Below are 22,841 nucleotides of genomic sequence, written 5' to 3'. Positions count from 1 at the left end.
TTTGATTAATATAATCCGTATTTTATTAAATAGTGGATGGTAAAAATGAATCTTTATATCATACAACTCATAGACAAAAGCGTAATAGAAAACATGTTTTTCAAATTAGTTATCTGTGCATAACTTTATAGCCTGTGGTAAGTGATCGTGCAACACGGTCACAAATTGTGGATTTTAAAATTTAAATAGATTCGAGCTTGCTTATCAGCTTACAACTGTTACAGATAGACTATAACGGACAACTTCAAGATTGAGTGATTTAATCTGATTATGTAGAAGTTAGATTTAAACCAAACTAAATACAGATTTTATTTTTGAATCATGTATTGAGTAAGTTTTATCTTCTTTATGACTCAAACCATAGTTGAGCTATTAAATTCGTAGCATTGTGGAAAAAATTAGCAAAATAATGAAACTTTAGAAGTCTAAACAATGCCACTATTAATGAATCGAGTTATAACACGACGATGTTGAATGACTGTGTTCGCCCTCAATGTAGGGTTGGTTGAGAGAGCATGCTATGATAGAAAGAGATGAGAGGATCATGCTCGCTCACACTAACATACGATTATTGTGAACTTGCCATACATACAAGCAAGCGCGAGTTCGGCGAGTTTAGCCACCACACTGACAGAAAAGTGATGGTAGTTCAGTGGGAAGATAGGCTATTGTTTTGTTTAAGAAAAATTACGTTGTTGTTACGTTAGGTTATAGAGATGTGCTTTTGAATAATTTTACCACATGAAACACAAAGTTTTATAGACCGTTCCCTACAATATTAAATATTTTTTCCAATTACAATTCAGATTGTTTTTGTTAAGTATTTTATTCAGTTTAAGTACACACACAAATAAGTGAAATTCTTTGTTTTACTACAATCAGAGTTGGTATGATACTGCAATAATTTCGAAGAAACTTTATGGGAAATATTTTCGGAACGGTAAGTTTCTTAATAATTTACTAAATAGTCTTTAAGATACTTTTCCCTTGACTTTTATTTAATTAGTGTAGTTGCCCTACTTGTGCCCATTGAACGTCGGTTGAAGTTGAAATCTAAAATATTTTAAAAGTACAAATTACTTTCAATTACCTACACCAAAGAAAAGTAAATAAAACAATGTAGTGTAGTGTAGTATTTATTTTAGGATGCGTAGACCACAAGCAATAGAATTACGAAAGTTTTAAATTTGAAGCGTAAGAATATTCCAGCATTCTCGTAAAAGTCGCAGCAAGGTGATTTCCTTATGGCTGTGTAGGAGTTAAAAAGGTTATTGTTATATTTTATGGAGGTAGAGGTATCCTGACACATATGCTTGTCAATCAGCACTCAATTGTTTTTTGTGTAGGTATTGTAAGGAACTTAGCAAACACTATACAGCTAAAAGTCTAATAAATAATACATATGATTCTTTTTTTTTGTTTATCTACCCAAGTCTTAAAACAGTATGTAGTTGCCAGTTTTAAGTTATGTTTAAGCAGATAATTAAAAAAATTACAAATCACATGTACAACCGAAAAGGTCTTCGTCCCTTGTTAGATGACAAAAGCTAATAATACATTTATTTTGCTTTATACAGGAAAATTAAATTTGCTTTGTATGCACATAAACTGTATGAAAATATGCATATGTATATTTAAAACTTATTATTAAATTTAATACTGACTTTTCATGAATAAGTTGGATGGTGATTTGACAAACTGCTGTATGAAAAAAAAATTTTTTGTTAGTCAAGTCATAATGTTACACATTGAGCACATGTTTTATTTAAACCTGTAACCAAAATGTAGTACAAGAATTATGTATAAAATTTATCTGACTTATGAAACATTTTCCCTAAACCATTTATTATAATTAATAAATGTATAAAGTACAATTAAACCACACAACAATTTTATAATTTAAAAAGAGCACATGTGGGTCATTCACCAAGTTCATTTATACAGTATGCTGCTCTCTGAGTCACCGTGACCAAATGTTTACAATTAATATTGATATTGTAAATTCGAGAATAATTAATAGACTATTACTTCTACATCATGTGATCTGTCTCATTACAATATGTATAAAACAAAGACTGACATAGTTATTGTTGTAATGCTAATTTGAATCCATGTGTTAATTTGATGCTTATATTTAGTTCTAGGTATAACATGTACCAATATCAGAGGATTACATTGATTAGTACATGTAGGTAGCAGTGCTTATTAAATTTTGATATATTATAAGCATACAGCAACAATGATTAAATTGTGTTAAATTGTGTTTGATTTGCTTTCTATCAGTTTTTTCTTATGAAGTAGGATGATAGATTTTTGTAATCTGCCTCACAATTTTTTTTAACATTTCATACTCCGCTAGCAACCATGTAATGTTTTTTACACATCTGGTTTTAGTTAATTGACATTACTATTAATTTACCTTATGTGTGCAAAAATAATTTAGCAAAACACAGTATATTATGATAATTACTCAGCTTAGTGATAAATAGTCCTGAAAAGAAATGTTACTATAGATTTTTGTGTAACAAATTCTATCTGTTTTGGGGGTTTTCTTTTGTTATTAGGTAAAACTGTTGAGACATTTAAAGTAATGATTTACCATTACAGCTGCTTTGTTTGCCAAACTTAAAAAAAAAAAACGTACATAATATGTATTTCAATAATACTCTTTGTATACTCGGAAACAATTACGTGAGTACCTATTAATAAGGTCCGAGTATTTGTTATAATAATACCAACACTGCAAAACACATAAAATTCTTAGTACCTAACACTGGGTTTATTCCGAAAGAGCTTATCTGGACGTCCGTTCAAAGAATCAATACCGAGTATATCGAAATACGTGCAAAAAGGCTCGTAGTGTAAAATAACGGTTCCGAAAGAAATACCCAAGTCTGTCCGTATGCATTCAATCTGTCTGCTGATGCGACGTTAAGAGAAAGTCACTAGAAACTGAGTCCTAGATTGACAACCGACATATTGCTAATGTGCACCTCATCCGTTCGATTTTATATCCATTATAATCCGTACACTGACTAGCATATCTTATAAAAGAATCAAAAGCGGTTTGGTTAGTTTTGTTTTAAACCAGTGGTGCACAGACCAATTTATGTAATTTTGATTTTGAAATTGGATATTTAGCGAAAGTTTGAATCCAATCGAAATCTCGAGCAATAGTTTAGAGATGCATGCAACAATTTATTTTTGTCCCTCATCCGTTACCAAAAAGTCTAGGATACTCCAGAGATTGTGTTGATAAGACTATGGTACCCATTGTTGTTTATGACTTAACGAAACAATATGGATTTTATTAAAACTCGTCTTTATAGTCACGCGTCATTACAAAGCATGACAGGTGCAGCTAGTTAATTACATTATATATTTCTAATTAGCGGCCAATAGTCAGCATGTTTGAATCATGATTTACGTAAATCAAGCTATATGGTAACAAAGGTTTAAATTTTAAATCGCAACTTTTATTTGTTTTTTACGTTCTGCTTTAGTTCTTCTCAACAACATAATTTCATGTCACAACGCATTCGCTATTCATTCTTAATACAATTTAATGTCGTCATGTCAATGATTCAAAATTCAAACATTAAGTTTTCTTTTCGGCCAACATAATTTAGGGAATCCTCAAAAAAGTCCACTTAAATCTGGACAGATTGACGTAAAACTTCATGTTTCGTAAAGTATCATCTATTAGATTACCTATTTACATTGGTTCTAGACATTTAATAGTTTGCTCGTGATCTAAAGGTCATTTACGCTGATATCATTTAAAGTCGGTTTATAAATTAAACGAGCTAGGTAATTAACTACTTATGAATGTGATCCACGATAGACATCTTGCTTATTAAAAGATCATAACCAATTAATTAAATCTTTGTAGCTATAAATTGTTTTGCTTGCTTCTGATAATCGTGGTCTTTGTATAAAATTAGTTAATGTTTCAAAATCAAGTGCATGTTCCGTCAATAGGGGTTAATGGAGAAAAGCTTTGTAAAAGATTAGGATGATTCTCGACAGATAAATAAATTTTAAGAAGGCTTTTATTCATTCAAAATTTATAACATGCACCCACGGTAAGAGGAAAGTTAGTTGTAATCCCTATGCAGTACACCCGTTTTTTCCTTACGGTAGCGCGTTAAATTCCCGTACTCTCAAAATTATTATTATTAAACATAAAGCTATGGATACATACATAATCTGTACATCTTCTTCCACTCAGTTTTCTTTCTCAAAACGTTTCACTCAAACAAGAATTCTTGAATTAAATTAGTAGCTACCGATCTAATCTAAAAATACTCAATTAAAAATAACGAATTTCAGATGCTTACAAACTATTGTAGTTGCAGCGGGTGTTGAAAGATATTTTATTCATCACTGCTTTATTTCGGGTCATTTTGTTCTTAAACTATCAATTACCATTAACACGCTATAGGCAGGGACATGAGGGAGAACAATGTTAGTAGCAATATCAATGTTTGATTAAAAGGGATTCCACATGTTAAGTCTGCCATCGTTTTTAACTTTCACAAAATGCGATTATGAAGTCATAATTCATTTTGGCATGGCGTTGAAAGTTTTAATCGGATACTGACGATTGCGTAAATCAAGATTTGACATGTAGGGCAAGTGTAAATCATTATCTAGCTAATAAATCAGACGGCATAGATAGATTTTCATATTACAATAAATTGCGATAATTTAGTTATTGTCATTTGATATCAGGTGAGTAGCTCATTGACCGAGATTTTGGACACTTGTCGATTAAAACTTGTGTATTACTCAATGTATGTAATATGTAGTGTATTGTATTTTTAGGTGATACGATTCACGATTAGATACATTTATTTATGTTATGTATTTCTTAATTAAATGTACGGTATAGTTTTTTTAGATGCTGTCCTCCTGTTTCCAATCATTTGGGATTTAGCTGGCTTCCTTGGATCTATCTTATTTGTCAACATTCGGTTTCTCTGAAATCCTTTCAGACAAGTCTCGACGTTTTTCTGTCTGCGAGCGAAAATGATATCTATATGTAGTTTACATCACACTTAGCTATTTAAGTGCATCCCTATTCCCTAATAACACATCCATACTGCAAGCAAAGTACGAAATATTAGTTCATAAATTTCGCCGAAAGTGTATCTAGTCGTCTGTAAAATACATTTAAGAATAATACCTACCATAACATTGGTTACGCCAAAGAGTAGCAGAAATCATTTAGGAAAATTTTGTTTAACTGTATAGGAGCACGCGAAGCTCAGTTTTTTTGGCAATCACTGGGTTATCGTCCTGGCTTGAGCGGTGCGGGCAGTTTTTTTGCATCGCTCCAATCGTTACGTAACTCATGCTAAAATATAATACATGCTAAGGTACAAGGTCCAAGATACTCGATCATTATTTACTCTCCATATATACTTGAGTGTCGTGTTTATTCGTTGATAAGTCTATGGTTTGAGGTAACGTGTCAACTATCGAATATCATAGCGTCCTTTGCGAATACTTATGGTGTTTAATTTCATGTCATATTGTCCTGAATTCCATTGCTATATAAATCTTAACATATTCATAATACAAATGAGTGACACTGGAATTCTCGAAATGAATAATGTAATTTCTAGGGCCATTACTGTCTAGTATATTGCAATGAAGTCAACACATGATAAGTATAAATTTATGCGACATTATGCTCTGTAGTATTTCGTAGTACTACTAATAATTATTACTCTATATCTTTACAGAAGAAAGTCACTATTGCTTTTACAACTTGGTAACTAACCTTCTTTGTTGTCTCAAGTCCGAAATGTTTTCTTATTAGGCGCTTTAGTGAGTAAGACTAGTTTCAAATTCAACTATTATTAAGAATTCAAGAAGTAGACGAGACTTCGAGACTGGTCATCACGTGTGTATTTGTAAATAGTTAAATGTTTCACGTTTGTAGAGTACGACGACTTACCTACACCAATACGAGGTCAGAATGGTCACAGTCGGGTTGTACGAAAACGTGAAATCTATTTTAAACGGCTCATGTTTTTGAGAATACGAAAATATATAACTATTCTTAAGGTCACTTTAGTTTATCTTGAATTTAACAATATACTTAATTCCTAATTCTCTTTATAATTTATGCGTGTTATTCTAAACGTTTCTTATATCTATTTCATCGTAAAACAAAAGTGTATGTTTCTATTTTTTTTCGTGAATAAACTAAATAATGACCTAATTGGCAATTCTATTGATTAACCTGAATTCTCGTTGGTAAAACTTCTTGTATGGCGCGTATTAGTATGTTTTTGAACAACAGTGTTCCTGTTTATCAACTGGTCGTTTTAGGTCAATACTTACCGAAATTCGACTTGTTTAACTCCTCAATCACCTCTTACACTTTACTAAATTATTGTTATTGTGTTGCTTTTGCTTAGTAAATGATCATCAAATAAACTTTTTCGCGACCTACCTGGCAAATTACCCGAACAATTTTTCAATGACTGCATCACAAATCATAATTTCTAATTTGTCTTCTAACACAATGAGTGTACAAAACTTGTTGTTTATTTAGTAAATGACACAGAGGACGTTGTGTAATTAAAAACAATGTGTCCAATTACAGCATTCAACTCTTTGTTTTACGTTCAAAACTTATCACGCTCAATGATGTAGGTAGTGAATGTATCTAGCATGTTATTATTTTACTTTTTCTGATAATATCCGTATAACAATAATCATGCAACGCATTTCAATTCACGTATAGTTACCGAATTCTCTAAGTATGCTTACGAGGGGAAATTTGAGAATAGTTTTGTGTACGTTGGTTTTAGTCAAGGCCCATCACGCTTACTTCATTAATAATGCACGCAATGTACACAGTAACTTAATTCAATGGAATGGAATGTTTTATAACATGTTGTTCATCTCAGTATTTCTAGGAAACTTCATTCTCACTTGGTTTCTGGAAATGGCAATCCTGACAGCGCAGTATGAAGTTTGAACTTAGTAACTAAACAAATAAATCTATAAATGTACATGTGAGTAACAGCGATAACTGCCAGACCAACATAATACGTGAATTGTTATTAGTACTTAATTGTGGAAGTGTATATTTTGTCGATGTGGATGTCAATCTCGTGTCATGAAGTCGGCGTGTGGTCGTCGAGGGCGTTGCACGAGCTAGCTGTGTGGACTGATCACACTAGCACGTGCTACTAACGTGGTTCTTCTTATGAAGCCCAACTTATGTTTTATATTTACTGTTTATTTCGAGTCGCGTCGGCCGGCCGGCAATCAAATCAAAACACATGCTATCGCTCTACTGATAACTCTGCGCGATGAGGCTAAACATCTATAGTTTGTGATTGAAATGTAGCTATTGTAAAATACAAAGTTTTGTAACAATAAGTTGAGATCACGTGAAGTAATTTTGTAAGTTAACATAAGAACACTGACGATTACGTACTTTGTTACAGTATATTATCTAATTTGAAAAGGAAAACTACAAACTTATCGGATCCAATCGATTACAAAAGTTTTTACGGTGTTTATCATTCGTATGAAGTCCAATTAAATGGTAATAGTTATATTAGATCTGTTGACGTAGTTTCACAGGTTATATTCCTTGGTTCCAGGTGAGGTGACAAAGGCTTTACAATGACTGTAGAGAAGAGCAAAGGCCCGGAGCCGACGAAGCCGCCGGCGACCAAGAAGGTGGCTCCTGATGGAGGCTGGGCATGGATGGTCTGCTTAGGAGTCAGTTTAGTTAATGTAAGTTTATTTACTACTGGTATACTATTTAATATTAGATATAAGAGCGCTTGGCTAAAGTTGGAAGAATTTTCCGTAAAGTTTTTATAATAAAGTGGACAAACTTCCGAAGCTTTTAAGTAAAGCTAATTCTGTCTACAGTAACCACATAATATCTGCAAATGGTTTCGAGTTTAAAGTATGCTTTTAACGATTATGTTGGGAGACGAATTCGTTTTATATCTTTAAACGTCGGTTGTGTCAATAAATAATAGTTGAAAGTAGCTCTACTAGCCGGCACTCTATTTTATTTTTCACGAGAAGTCTTTATTTGCTCTTCAAGTTGAACTAAAGACTGTAGTAGAACTGTTTAATTAATGAAATTATGATATGACAGGAAGTAACAAGTGTGAATGTCCATAACATAAACTGATTAGAAATTGAAATGTTGACATTCAGGAATCTGTGTCGCATCATCTGTCATGATGAATATGATTATGCATGTTACGCTAAGCATTTGTTTGTTAATACGCTTTTGATTTGTCGTGGATAATATGACAAAATGAATTTTGTGCGGATAGCGAAAATATAGTATGTCACATGTTTTAGTGATAAATTGGCATCATTTTTAAACACTGGCAATTAAACCATGTAAACGGTTTTGTGGGGCATGTAATTTGTAATGTAATATAATATGAGAGGAATAAAGCGAAAAGCTGGAACTTGAATAAAGAAACCAACACACTTAGTTTGTAAATTGTGAATCGATTCGTCAAATAATCACTAAATTAATTAAAAATAAAATGATATACCCTGAATTACGGTAGTTAATTTATTGGATAGAATTGGTATTCGTTTGACGTAAGCAGACACATTTAGCCTGTTATTCATCAGGGATTTAAGTTAATCCACTTTGCATAGAAGATGCACTTTACACATACAGTTCGCGTGGCGTGAGCGTTAAGCAATAAATCTTTTATCCCGTCTTTTAACGTCCATTAATATTATTCTAGTATAAATTAAAATTATTATGTAGAGTTCGTCGAATATTTGTCTTCCTGAATTCAAATCTTGCGTTAATTCAAGATTTAATAAATGGGAACCAAAGTGGTTATGTTACTTGCCAATAAATTAAATAATAGTATCTATATTAGTATTATGTTAGTTTTTGTTTTTGCTAAAACGGATACAAACGAAGGTTTAAGACCGATGTGTTCTGTGTGTATGTGTACTCTGATGAAATTATTCCTATTTTCTTAAGCATTATGCCAACTCAATAATTGAAAATTTAGTATGTAATTACACACATACCTTAAAAATTTCCAATAAATTAAACAATATTTTTACATGACATGTATAACAAGTCACTAATAAATTTCATTTAAAAATTCTATTGTTCCTCAAATAAGATCGATAGTAGATATTGTTTTTCTTTTTACGCTAATATCTGAAATCAAAAATAGGTTGACGTTTGTCTAAACAAACGATCAACGCATTCGCTAATGTTTTCTTATTTATTGTTGTTTTCCGCGAAACGTGGATGAGAAATAGGTTTGTTGCTATAGATATTCAAGTAAAATAACGCAAACTGTCCAATAAATGGATTGATCTTTACTTTGTTAGGTTAATTTAGGGGATGTCTTGTTTAGTTTGAAGATTTTATTTAATACAGTTTGAATTTGCTGCAAATCGAAGATGACCCTACGGGAACTTAAAATTGGGATAAAAGCTATCGTGTGTGTTAATCTTGGTGAAAAATTATCTGTGTACCAAAGTTCGTCTATATCAGTTCAGTGTTTTTTGGATGAAACAAACACCCATACAGTCATACATGCAAACTTTCGCGTTTATAATATTAATAGGATAAATGGTAAGAAACAATCGATCGGGCATACTTCAAATATTGCTCATTAGTATAGTCCACAGTCCAGCCCCTTTACTTGATAGTTTCAGCGTTGATCGGGTCATATTGGAGTGCAGACCGTTGTCTCAACATAATAGAAAATGAACTTTGTCCTGAAAATCATAAAGCGGAAAATTGATATGGCATCGATACATTCTTGAGCACGTGCACCTTGTCTGGATGTCTATTAGTTCCAGTCTAGACACAAAATCTGGAAACATATACATTACTGCTGCCAAACAGTATTAGTATTAAGTATACTTTGTGGTTTCTTATTTGTTTAAATGTCAATAGAATCGGTATTTTTGTTTCCACAGGTTAATGCAACAAAGTCAATAGGTAATATGTATTCTGACCAACCAATGATGTCAAGATAAATATTGGCTAAATAATTTAACTAGGTAGTCCTTGTTTTTACAGTACCTCACAACAAAAACTCCATTTTAGTTTTTAGAATTAGCTTTTATACATATAAACAAACACTACATCAATCGTGCGGAAAGGTTAACTTGCATAGTACAACTTGATTTATATATTTCTTTAAATGTCACCCAAATATGTCCAGTCGGCGGTCAAATATTGAAGGGCACTGCAGTGCGTACGTGACGAGATCTCGATGTCTCGACAAGTCGACAGTCGACACAATAATTACGATTGCTTAACTAGTCACTAGTCACATGCTCTCCTACCGTATGACACAATTACTCTTTAAACTGTTAATGTTGGACTATGGAAGGAGACTGTACCTACTGCCTATTTCAGTACTTATTAAGTATCTCTCAGTCTTTCTACTAGCTTCTGAATATTCATATCCAATTGAATCGGCTGTAGTTAGTCATTTATTGGTAGTACTGGTGTGAACCACTTATGTGTTATGGCTATGTGGTTCGCTTTTTATGTGTTTTTTATTACGTCTATGGGTATTACATTTTTTTACGTTCCTTCGCCTTGGTCACAAGACTCGGTGACGCTTCAGCATTTCATAATCTCAATTCAGTCACGTAACGTTTCAGTTCAACTCTTTTTAATGAACAAAATTAAATAAAAAGGTTCATCCTCTCTTGTCTTGTTTTTCTACTTAAAATTAATTTGGGTCAGTTGGATACTAAACAACTTCCAAAAAACTTGAAAAGCCTTGTCCGACCTGATTTACTTTAGCGTCTGATATTTCCCTTATTAAAACTCAAATCGCATTAACTAAACTCTATTACTTTTTTAAAACTTTACTAAGAGATACTTCTGTGCTTCCTCTGTATCCGACTGTAAATCATCCATCAATATCCATCCGGCAATATTACCTACGCTAAAAAAACAGTTATTATGAATTGGTTGGAAATACCCAAACATAAAATTACATACTCCAAAAATGAGCATACACGCGTTCCTTAATCGATAAAATGTCCTAGCAACCGCGTCTAATGCGTAATGAAATGCATATTAATATTTATCAAACGTATGATTCTGTACGATAGCGACATCTCATCTAAATACGGTGCGTCAGTTGCTTAGGTCGCCGGTTGTAGACTTATATGCTTACGCTATAGGCCGGCAAGAGCGTCACGATACTTTCTACGAAATGTACAAAAAAACTTGTTACACATTATATTTTGACAAGTATAAACGTTGACTAAACGTTAACTTGGATAGCTTAAATGTATAAATGTCTGTCTGTCTGTTAGTGGGGGTTTCAGAAAGATGCAAATCGCTAGCAAAGGCTTGTCCTATCGTGTCTTACATATTACTTACAGTATATTTTACCGTTATTTTCAAGGGGAAGTTGTGTAAACTGAGGTTTACGTTTATTTTAACGGAGACAAATTTGATAAAAAAAAACCTGTTTCCATTGTTTACATATTTTTGTCATAGCCTTCACTCAATATCGCTTAACGCGATATCTCACGGCGTCCCGGAATTCCTTAGGAAAAAGCGGTTGAAACAACTTTGAAAAAACCCTTCACATTTACCTAATATAACATCTTTGTTACCAAACATTAAATAAACATACATTGAATAAACACATAAAAACTGCGTCTGGTACGCTGAATTGAGCCTTATTATTTGATAATTGAATCAAAAGTGAAACTAAGTTGAATAACCATGATATTTATATGATAGATGACTGACATGAGACGTGACTTTCCTATTTTCCGGAGTGTTAAGCCGCATCCGAGCGAATTACATAAACCTCACAAGGCCAATGTATTATAATTATAGCTTAAACGGGTTTCTGTCCCAATAATCCAGTTGACCTTGAACTTAAATAATTTTACATAAGCAAAATAAAAACGGTTTTGTACGCGAATTTCAAATTTAAATGATATTTAGTATGTCTTTAATGATATAAAACCCGACATAGGTGACACGTGTCTATGCTGTACGATAATAAATATAATAATGTAAATATGAAATTGCCACACCTACTTGTAAAAGCAGCAATATTTAAATTAAATGACGGAGAAGCGAAGTTTTAGACCTTTTTCTAAACGTAACCAATTTTGACAGTGAAGTATAAAGAAAGTATGAATTGTGTGTTACAACTTTCGCGTTACTTGTCCATTCTGTGCATGAGACGAAATACCCTTCTTCTTTAGTTCTTCGGGGTGGTATGGTTGCTTGCAGAAAGTGACTTACTAAATAAATTTTACCTGGACCCTTGTTGGATATTATTTCGTTGAGTTTAGTTGTTTAAGTTTCTTTTGCATTTCTCCATGGAAATTTTCTTTTCGGAAATCTCCACTTTGTAATGAGCAAAATTGCAGTAGTGGTGTTTAAACATTACATTTTATCAATTTCAGTTTTCGACGCGTTCTCTGGAACCGTCGTTCGGACTGCTGTTCAAAGATCTCCTTGATGACCTCGGCGTCCACACCACGGGAGCTTCAGTCATCGCCAGTACCCTGGACTCGGTGGTCAACTTCTCTGGTTTCTTCGTGGGACCTGTGATAAAGACCTTCTCTTATCGGAAGGTCTGCTTCGTGGGGTCAACGATATGTGCCCTGGGTTTGCTGTTCACCGCACCGGCCGCCAGTATGGGTCATATTATAGCTACGTACAGTATTTTGGGAGGTGAGTGACTGAAATACATATACATAGTTAGTTTATTCTCGGATGATGTCCATTACGAATTTTAAACGTATGATAATTTAATGAGGACTTGAACTCATTAACTTACAGCAGTAAAAAGATTTTGCTAAAAATAAGACTGATTAAATCATAGGTAGGTAATTCAGATTCGGAAATCTCGACTTCAATGTCGGACATCTGAACAAATATTTCGCTTATCAGTTATCCGGTAGTTCGTATTGAGCGGTGAATTGACTATTAAAATACATTTTTATGCACACTTAATATTAATTCCGTTTGATTCGACATTAAACCACCGCTACCTCTTTGATGTAGTGCATGTTGCATCGTAATAAGAAAATATTGACTTATTTAAATTCATCACAGATAGCTTGACACAAAACTAGATGCATTTGCGTCACCAGCAAGAACTGTATCTAAAACATTTGTTTATTTAGGAATATGGTTTTGCCTATCAGAAGCGATTAGTTTTGTCATCACGTGCCTTTATTGCAAACACGATTGAGCATTAAAATTATAGTGTGAAGTCTTATGCAATTCCAAGTAAAAGTTATATAATAAGCCTTTTCACACTCTAAGTCGGTATTTACAACTTTGTTCTACATTTATAGTTTATTATTACATTAACCTGCTTAAGGAACTTGAAGGTTTTCTTAGATGTTTTTCCTTCATCATTTCTCTGGACAGACCTTAGCGTCGCTATAAAAACTGTTTATATTTGACCTCCTTGTGTTATTAAGGCGCTTTATAATTTGTTATCCTTTTACGTATGGTTCGTCCTATTTGACCCGTCCCTATACAGTATGTTCTGTTTAGCATTAACAGCAATGTATAAAACATCTGGGTAAAATTTTTCACGTCATGTAGTCATCAGTGTTATAGCATAATACAATCTTTAGTAAATAAAATATAACCAGCCAATCAATACTCAAATAATTCGGATGTAAAGAGGGTGTGGTAAAGCTAAAAATAGAAACGTGTTTTAAAAACTCAATCTTTATTTTGCGCTATTTTGTCGAGAAGTTCTTATAAATTATTCGCTACAAATTTAATTTTATGGGTCGTAACACTCGTAACGTAAATGATCCGTTAACGCTTTTCATTGCTCTGTTCTGTCCGTTGCGTCATCAGGCAACGTAATTTACAGGCTAATCAACGTTTATATTATTTTTAGTAATTGATATATCCTTCCCTTTTTAATGGAATTGTGTGGGCGCATTTTGAACGTGTGTAATTAAGTGACCAGTCCATTTAGGTGCATGGACTAACAAGTTTTAGTTTTAGTTGATCGTGTTATCTATACAATGGCATTTTTTTAATTATTCACCTGAACACATAATCATTGTATGTACTGATAAAATAGTCCCTGATTTAAAACCTTAACGCATTGCGATAATTCATTGACAGTACTGGCGGAATAAAAAACCATCAATAAATGTACCATTTAAACAAGTAAAACATTCAAAGAACTTCGAACTGAAGAACAATAATTCATATTTTTCACAGTAGACAGGATAACCGTAAGAACAGCAAAAAAACCATTCAAATGATTTATAACTGCCGTGAAAAAGTCCTTCAATAAACCGATGCTATTGCATAATCAGAAAATGTTCGTTTATTAAAACCTAATCATAACAACTGCGACGTCACGAATCAAAGATAAGTCGCGTAATTCTTTTACGAATTTAAAAAGATTTACATTATACAATCAGAGTGACGTGCGAAATTGCTTGAAAGAAAATCTGTATCATTTTTATTAAACGACTCCCGCATTAAAGAATACATTCTTATGTCGGGGATTCACAAGTATTCAAGTCATGACGCAGGACAAACAAACGCGGGGATCGAACTCGCCACATTTTGCGTGCAATGGGTTTGGCGTGGCGATTTCAACCACTTGGCTATCAGCGCAGTTATTAAACGTTACGATACCGTTATTCTAACATTATTGAGGCCTTCGTCGTTGGTACCTTGTCTAATTACCGACATCCTATAATGTGTACAAATACTTGTTGATGCATTTAATAGGTGACAACGTAATTAATTCTTGCACCTGCACAATAGAGTATTAATAGTTCATTGACTAATCGTTACGTTGGATTTATTGACATTGGATTAAAATGAACGATATAATTTAATTAATTTGTGGATTAGAATGCGGGTAGCGTAAGTCATATGCTTGAATTTATGCTAAGTACGACAGTAGTAGTATCATACCCTTATATTTCAGTAAATGTCTTTGTATTTTATTTGATGGAAGGAGGATTAAGAGAAAGGTTAAATCAATTCTGAATCTCAGACGCATACAACATTATGTGACATTAAAGGTAAACAATCGTATCATCATTTGAGATCCTATACCCGTTACAAGTTTTTGGATTTAATGTCGTATACTGAATATATATTTTCTAGATGTCATGGGACTTAATGTCGTATACCAGTGTATAGAACTGGTTCTTGGAAGTGTAATTTGCAAAAAACATACATTTTATAAAAAATGGAGTTACTATTGTTTACCTCAGAGGTACAGAATTCTTGTCCTTGTGAAAATGTTAGGGATCCTAATTGTATTAAATTCAATATGACTCGAAATCGAAAACATGGTGCAATACATTTGAATATATAATAACAGTCATTAATTTCCACACATATTTGGGTATCGTTGACGAATGGCTTGTTATTCATTACCTGCTATAGTTTTTCTGTGGCACAAAAACTAATAAGTTAATAATTGTCTTGCATGTGGTTTCAGAACAAATGTAGTTTTAAGTATGATTTAAATGAATTGGTTTTTTGTTTTGATAAATATTTGTTTTTACTTTTTTAGATACCTACATATTTACCTATTCATCGCCTTTAACGATTTCAGATAGGTTTTATATTACTGTATCACCTATAAGTCATTCTTGCGTAATAAGTAGTAATTATTTTAATTTATTTTTTTGTACTTTGATAGTGATGATATCGATTCATGTAATTTCAATTCATACTTCAACGTCTAACTGGTACTTAATTATTTATTGTGGTATTACTAATACCTATGTTTATTTAATTTTGTGTAAGAGCCTATACTTTAGTTTAAACTTACCACCTCTTTTGATTTTCAATTTCCTGTTCTCAATTTCCAGGTTTCGGAGTAGGTCTCGCTTCATCATCGTCCTTCGTATCGCTAAACCACTACTTCTCTAAGAAGCGGGGGCAAGCTGTCGGTCTGTCCATGGCTGGTACCGGCTTCGGGCTCATGGTGATGCCGCAACTAGTCAAGCTGTTACTAGGGGAGTACGGGTTCCGATGGACCGTCGTGATTCTGGGCGCTCTGGCCTTCCACGCGGTGCTAGGGTCCTGTCTTCTCCAGCCAATTAAGAGGCATCTTATAGACGTGCCTGTCGACTGTGAAATGCAGACTGTAAAGGTGAATATATTATTGGTAGAAATATAAATGATTAAAGAAAAAATGATTGGTAAAAATATAATTTGAAATGTCTCACAAGTGGCAAAAGCTTGGGCCACATCGAGGCAGCTATTATTTTGATTCTGGTCATGATAAACAAGTTATGAACTGACTCCTTGTGACGGTGACTGAAAAATACGTCTAGAATCAAACGGTTTTTGTTTCCAGGAAATGGAATGCATACTAGAAAGCGACGAAGAAAACGAAGACAAATTTGAAATCAATCCTTTAGTTGCACATCCGTTGCCAAAGATAACAAAGCAGCGATCCCACACCAACATGAACCATCCATCAGTCAGAACCATCGGGCTACCAAGAGCCAAGACGTGTGACAAGCCTTTACAAGAGTTTGAGAAATTTGAGAAGAACAATAGGTTGTATCCTGGTTTGACGACAGCGGCGTCTGTTGCTGCGATGCCGAGAGTGACATCTAGCGGCAGTATGAGTGAAGCTGCAAGGAAAAGAAAAGTGTCCGTTATTTCAAATATTTCGAATATGGATTTCACGGGCAGTTACTTGCAGTTGTATCTTGATGTGAGTATATTTTTATAGTTCTGTTTTTTTTTTTTGCACTCGAACTGCTTCACTGTTAACTTAAAATCATGTCTTATACTTAAAATATCTTTGAGCACGTTCTAACTAATCCTCAGTAAAGTAAAAATATTGTTTGTGATTTTTAATATCTGCCGTTTTTAAGTTTTACTTAACGGAGTTATACATTTTCCAGACGGTGGATGACGACGCGATACAAATGAAGCCAATCAAAAAAGCCGAACCAGAAGAAAAGAAGAAAGGCTTCTTTAGAAAATTTATAGCACTAATGGACTTAGATTTACTTAAAGACTGGTCGTTTTTGAACCTTTTACTAGGGCTCTCTCTCTTTTGGAGCGGTGAGCTGCAATTTAGGATGTTGACTCCTTTCTTTATAAGAAGTTTGGGCTACAATATGAATGACACGGCGTTTTGCCTTTCCATGACTGCTATTACTGATATTTTGGTGCGGTTGATACTGCCGCCCATATTCGACAGAACGACTATATCTAAGAAAATGATATTCTTCATTTCATCTTTCTTTTTAGCAGCTACGAGGTCTGGTGAGTAATATTAAGTATTTATATTTAAAACAACGATCCGCAAACAACCAACTATTATATCGAGAGAGCAATTCCACATAAAGTCATGAACTGATTCAATAGCTGGTTGCCGTAGATAAAGAAAACCCTACATATTTGTATTTATTTCTTAATTTCTTTAAAGATGTAGTAGATGTAGTTTACTTTAGGACTTAACCAATTTTCATCCTCGCTTTCACCTTATCAATATGAATTATGAATGCAATATTATGAGAAATAAAGTCATTCAAAACCTTAAAAAAACCTTTATATATTCATCCTCTAATACATTACTATCCTCCACAGTATTAGCAGAGCAATCGGAGTGGGTGCCACTAATGATCTGGCTGTCTATCTGCGGGTTCTTCCGAGGCATGTGCCTCAGTAACTTCACGCTCACCATCTCGGAGTACTGTCCCCTGGAGAAGCTGCCCGCCGCCTTCGGGCTACACATGGTCAGCAAGGGTGTCTTCGTTGTGTGTATTGGACCTATTATTGGTAAGTTACTTTGTTTTATTAATAGTTTACGTTTAAGTTACTGTTGTTCACTTATTTATGCTATATTTATAGCTAAGCCAGATTAAAATGAAACTACTTTTGGTTACGGGCACACATGATACCTGCAAGTGTCGAAACATCGGGAACTACAATCTAAAATTAAACCGCGATAAAATTCGTAAAATTAGTTTCATTTCAATGTCTAACATTTGCGTAAACCTAAGAAACCACTAAGCCACATAAGTAAGAAATTAATATGTTTCAAATAACTTCCTAATCCTATCGGAATTAGCCTATGTGTATAGAACGATAACTTTTTTTCTCTTTTTTAAATATAAATAGCTAAGCGCCATTGCCCCTGCTGCAACAGATTGATTGTGATTGCTAAAAAAACTTATGTATGTTCTATTTCCACGGAAGTCACATTGGTAACATTACTCAAAACAGCTTCTTTTTACTTTTGTTGCAATTTGGTTATGTAAAATAAAAAAGAACAAGGCAAAGTACAGCACTAACATTATTTCTATATTTCCGCACAGGTTATGTGAGAGACTACACAGGAAGCTTTGCTATCTGCATCCACGTCCAGAACGCTCTCATCATGTCTTGTGTTCTCGTCTGGGGCATAGAGTACGCCCTCGCCTTCACCCGCCGCAGGAAAGTCGTTCAAATATAAACACAACTCATCTAAAGGATAAGGAAGCTCATTGTATTATTATTACAATTATATATGAGTAGCTCGCTAATTAGACGTTTGAGGAGCCTACAACCACTTCTGTGAAAGAGACGCCATATTGTGCGCCGTCTCGCTTTTTCCTTTATAACGTGGTATTAGGCTTTTTGTACTTGTATGCCTCTTAAAATACAAGATCGTATAACTGACCTTATATAATCAAAACGCCAAAACATCGCCTAGCAAGACGAAATGTTTAGCGTAATATTTTACACTAACAGTGCAGTCAACCAATTCTATTAAATAACATTTGAACAGATTATATATAAAGGTTTTATGCAAGTTTTCAATACAAGTCCATATCGATATCATATCAGTATAGTTGGTTTTACTTGAAATGGAATTGATTTACTGCGCTATATCCATAACGGGTCAAGTTCTCTAGAACAGGACAGTGGCATTGATATAACAAACCGACCGTTAAGCATATTGCTTGGCAATCGTAATGTGTTACTTGTATATAGATATTATTGATATCAATTTAGATGAATATGGTCACACATATTGGGGTTAACCACGACATCTATCGCAAAAGTGTAGTTGTACAAGAGAGATGCAGCTATACACAATGCAGCGTGCTGTCTCGCTTTTACAACTGTGAGTATCGTTTAATCGGACGTGGTGGGCCCCCAGACTTTATACCTACGTAATATGAGCTATATTATAATCAGATTAGAAAAGAGCTTTTGTAAACCTCTCTTATATAGCTCTCTATACATAATCAATTGGCAGTGTCTATTCGTATTCCCTTAATAAAACTAACCTATATAATGATAACGTAATCTTCCGCGTGTGTCAAAGCTTAGAATTAACGTTAGAACCAGTGACTTTGGAAAGTGGAACATCTTCTAGTAAGTAGTTACATATAATGTAACTTTACACTGATTTTAACGATTCATATTTTTAGATGGCTGTTTGTAGATTCGGAAAGTTTTGTAGGTGTCTATTTTTAGATGATATTAATTTATACAAGTAACTTAGTAGTAGGTCTATCTAATCTATCAAAGACATTTTGGGGGCTGAATTTAGCCTTCGATAGACGATTTTAGACAATCTGTAGAAGATTAATAATTTGTATAGAACTTATATTCTTTTATACATAAATATTTATGTCTATCTTAACTGATTGATTCTTAAATGAGTCTAAGGTCTAATATAAAGTAAATTGTAGTGACTTTAGATTTGACGTAAATACGTCATGTTTTTAAACATTGCTTTTTTATAAATCGTAGTAATTATAAATATTATTGTTTTACGTAAAAAATGATGAATTTTCTTGCTAGAATCTTATGTGTCTCTACAATACTACATTTTCTATGACAAGCATGAAGAAACTGATTCCTGTTGGTCAGTTTTGTGTTTTTACTTGAATATGTTTAATAAATATTTTATTTGTAAAATAATTAGAAATCAATCAATTTATCGTTATATTAATTATGCAACCCATGTTTACATGTCCTATTGTCCATATGTGAATTGCATTTATTTTGTTGACCTACAAGATACTACGTTTCGTCACTATGCTTAATAAGCGAACTTTACGGCAAGTTAAGTGACGAAATTAACGTTTGCAACAATAATTTGTTTTAATTTGTATAAAAAAATGCAAACGTGACAATGGTATTGACTCATTCTGAGTTCGCATCACATTCACACTCAAAGTGTAAACTATGTATTATTTGAAATGAATTTGTGTTAGATCAAATTTAAATAGTACCGTTTAACATTTCATACTTTTCAATAACCTAAACACTGAAACCATGGCATTATGACTTAAGTTTAATTTAATGGAAATATATTATTTTCTTATCAATAACGCGTCGTATGAATCGTTATTGATAAGAAAATAATCATTCTGTCATAGCCCGTCGCAAAATGTCAAATGGTACTATAGATTTGAAAGTATATACATAACACATGACAGGGTTTATATCCCACGATTATATTTTGATTTGGACATATTTTGTTTTAAAGAAAATCTCTCTCTTCCATGTTCTCGTCTTCCAAGAACTATACATATATAAATGTATTCAGCAATGTGCTTTCAATGTGTGATTTAATTGACCAAATATATGTATCGTGTACTTATTTACTTACTAATATTTGATAAAATGTAGTACTTACATTAAAGGTAAGAGTTCTAGATATTGTACTTATAACTGAAGGAATTTTAGACTCCATGGTCGAATACTGGATCGTTAGTCAGTTTAAAGGCGCCGGTAAATATGCACTACCACTTTAAGGTGCTAAGTAGACGGTAAGACCGTCTTAAATATCATTAGCGGTCCAGTATCCGATGCTTGCACGACAACTGTTGTTTTAAACATAATAATGCAATCAATTTTTGAAACTTATGTGCCAATTGTACATAACTCTTTGTATGAAATGACGTAAAATATTTATAAAAACAAACTTTACAATAATTATGAAATGTAATCATGTACTTATTATATTAAGCGCACTTAAGTAGGTGTGGAGCTGCAAGTACCTACTAATCTAATGAATTTTTGTTACTTAAAACATTTTATTTGCAATCCAAACTTATATTTGGAAATTCTGGCGGTTAATGGTAGTGGATTGTTTATTTAATATGCATTTATTTTTTCATTCCACCTCAGCCCGTTTACTATGAGCTCTTTGAACAATACTCAGGCCGTGGCAAAGCGAGATGCCACTACGTTCTGCTGTAGAGCGCTGTCTCGCTCCCACAGTCTTGCTTCAAGACTTCGTAGTAACAGACACAGTGTATTATACACATAACATGTTGAGGCGAGAAAAGACAATTTTAATATTTTGCGTAGTAATTGCTTTATTAGCAAGCAACATATTTCATAATAGTATGGGTTGTTAACATCAGTTTTGTCATAATTTTAGAATCAAATTAACACCAGAGACGCATTATACACATTATATTCATAATCTTGAGCGTGTGAATGACATTTAAAATACTGACAGTATTGAATGACGTAAAATGTCAATTTATGGTAATTATTATTATCAGTAGACGTCCATGTATCCGGTATTCTTGCGGTTTGCTTACTAGCTCATCGTAACGATAAATATTTTGGCTCAAATATTTTACTCTACAATGAAAAAATAACTGTATAATGTTAAAGTAATTTTGATCTTTTTTAACAACATAAATTACAGACAGAAAAAGTTTTTACTCATAAACGCAGTTTAAACGAAATCAATTTGTCCGAATGATTGTTTCGTATAATTTTATGACAATAATTTTGTTGAGTTTTGGTAATTAGAATGTAGTTGTTGATTAGCTTTATTTTAAAATCAGTTGAATCTGTTATTACAGAATGTCTGCTCAATAAACTTCGTATATTCGTTTCACATAACTATCGACATTTATTATCTTAAGATTAAACATGGTAGTAGAAATAGTAAGTACAATTTTAATTAATTTAGAAGTTGAATTTTAATGAGCAGACATTACACTTTTATGGATGGTGCGAGACTTAGCCTGTATGTTATATAGTTAACCTATTTTATTAATCATATGTAAAATTTATAGTAAAACATTTTATATAAAACAAAAGAGGCAAGATGATGGATTAAAGTAAAAGGTGGTTACCGAGACATTGTTTGATTTATATTTATCCCGTAATTCATAAGTTATTTGAAGATACTACTGCATTTTTTAATAAAACATTTTTAAATGTCTAATAATTATAATAGATAAATTAAAGCGCAGCCCGAAATGAATAGCGATTGTTATTTCCGGATCGGTAAACATTTAAAATAGCATTTTAATCAAAGAAAATTATCTTATCAGAATAGATGACAGCATATGGCAAAATGTTAAAAGTGTACGATGACGCATGATTTTTTTAATTTCTTGTCGAGATTAGTATCTCAAATTGAACTTAAAATGAACGCATGGCTTTTGTATTGATTTTTAAAGTTGATGATTTATTTTTTTCAATTTTTATAACAATAATTCATTGTTATAAAAATTGAAAATATACCTATACATTCCTTAAAAAGGCATTTGATATTATACTAGAATAAATGATTAGACTTATCTAACCTGTTTTTATCTAAAAAGGCAGGAACTAAACATGTTTTGGACGTCAATGAGAGTTACTATTTTTTTAGTCTAGACTCGTACCTACTACCTTATTTTGGGTATTATAAATGCACGCCTTTTTAGGATTCCGTACCCACAGGGTAAAACGGATACCTTTATCCGTCTGCCACCAGGGCCCGATTCTGCTATTTACAATGGACGATGAATAACTGGGTAGTGGATAACACAAAGATTGGAATGAAGTTCCAATTATTGTGTAGACAAAATGCTTA

At 33.0% G+C, this 22,841-nt stretch overlaps 1 protein-coding gene across 1 annotated transcript; it reads left to right on the top strand.

Moving 5' to 3' along the window:
• The first annotated feature begins 473 nt into the window (after positions 1–473).
• Positions 474–22,116, top strand: LOC113508477 (monocarboxylate transporter 9). Its single transcript, XM_026891546.1, has 8 exons — positions 474–940; positions 7,632–7,767; positions 12,445–12,715; positions 15,862–16,145; positions 16,353–16,718; positions 16,912–17,278; positions 17,603–17,794; positions 18,334–22,116. The coding sequence occupies exons 2-8, from the start codon at positions 7,654–7,656 to the stop codon at positions 18,468–18,470; spliced, it is 1,731 nt and encodes a 576-aa protein (XP_026747347.1). The 5' UTR covers positions 474–940; positions 7,632–7,653; the 3' UTR covers positions 18,471–22,116.
• The last annotated feature ends 725 nt before the right edge of the window (positions 22,117–22,841 follow it).

Source organism: Trichoplusia ni, chromosome 2 (genome assembly GCF_003590095.1).
Source record: "Trichoplusia ni isolate ovarian cell line Hi5 chromosome 2, tn1, whole genome shotgun sequence".
NCBI lineage: Eukaryota > Metazoa > Arthropoda > Insecta > Lepidoptera > Noctuidae > Trichoplusia > Trichoplusia ni.
The sequence above is the reverse complement of the archived record's forward strand: the minus strand, read 5'-3'. Positions and strand labels throughout refer to the sequence as shown.

Coding starts and splice junctions, on each gene's coding strand:
- LOC113508477 (XM_026891546.1), top strand. CDS start 7,654: ATGACTGTAGAGAAGAGCAAAGGCCCGGAGCCGACGAAGCCGCCGGCG. Junction 16,719..16,911: donor ACTTGCAGTTGTATCTTGAT/GTGAGTATATTT, acceptor TACATTTTCCAG/ACGGTGGATGACGACGCGAT. Junction 17,795..18,333: donor GTGTATTGGACCTATTATTG/GTAAGTTACTTT, acceptor ATTTCCGCACAG/GTTATGTGAGAGACTACACA.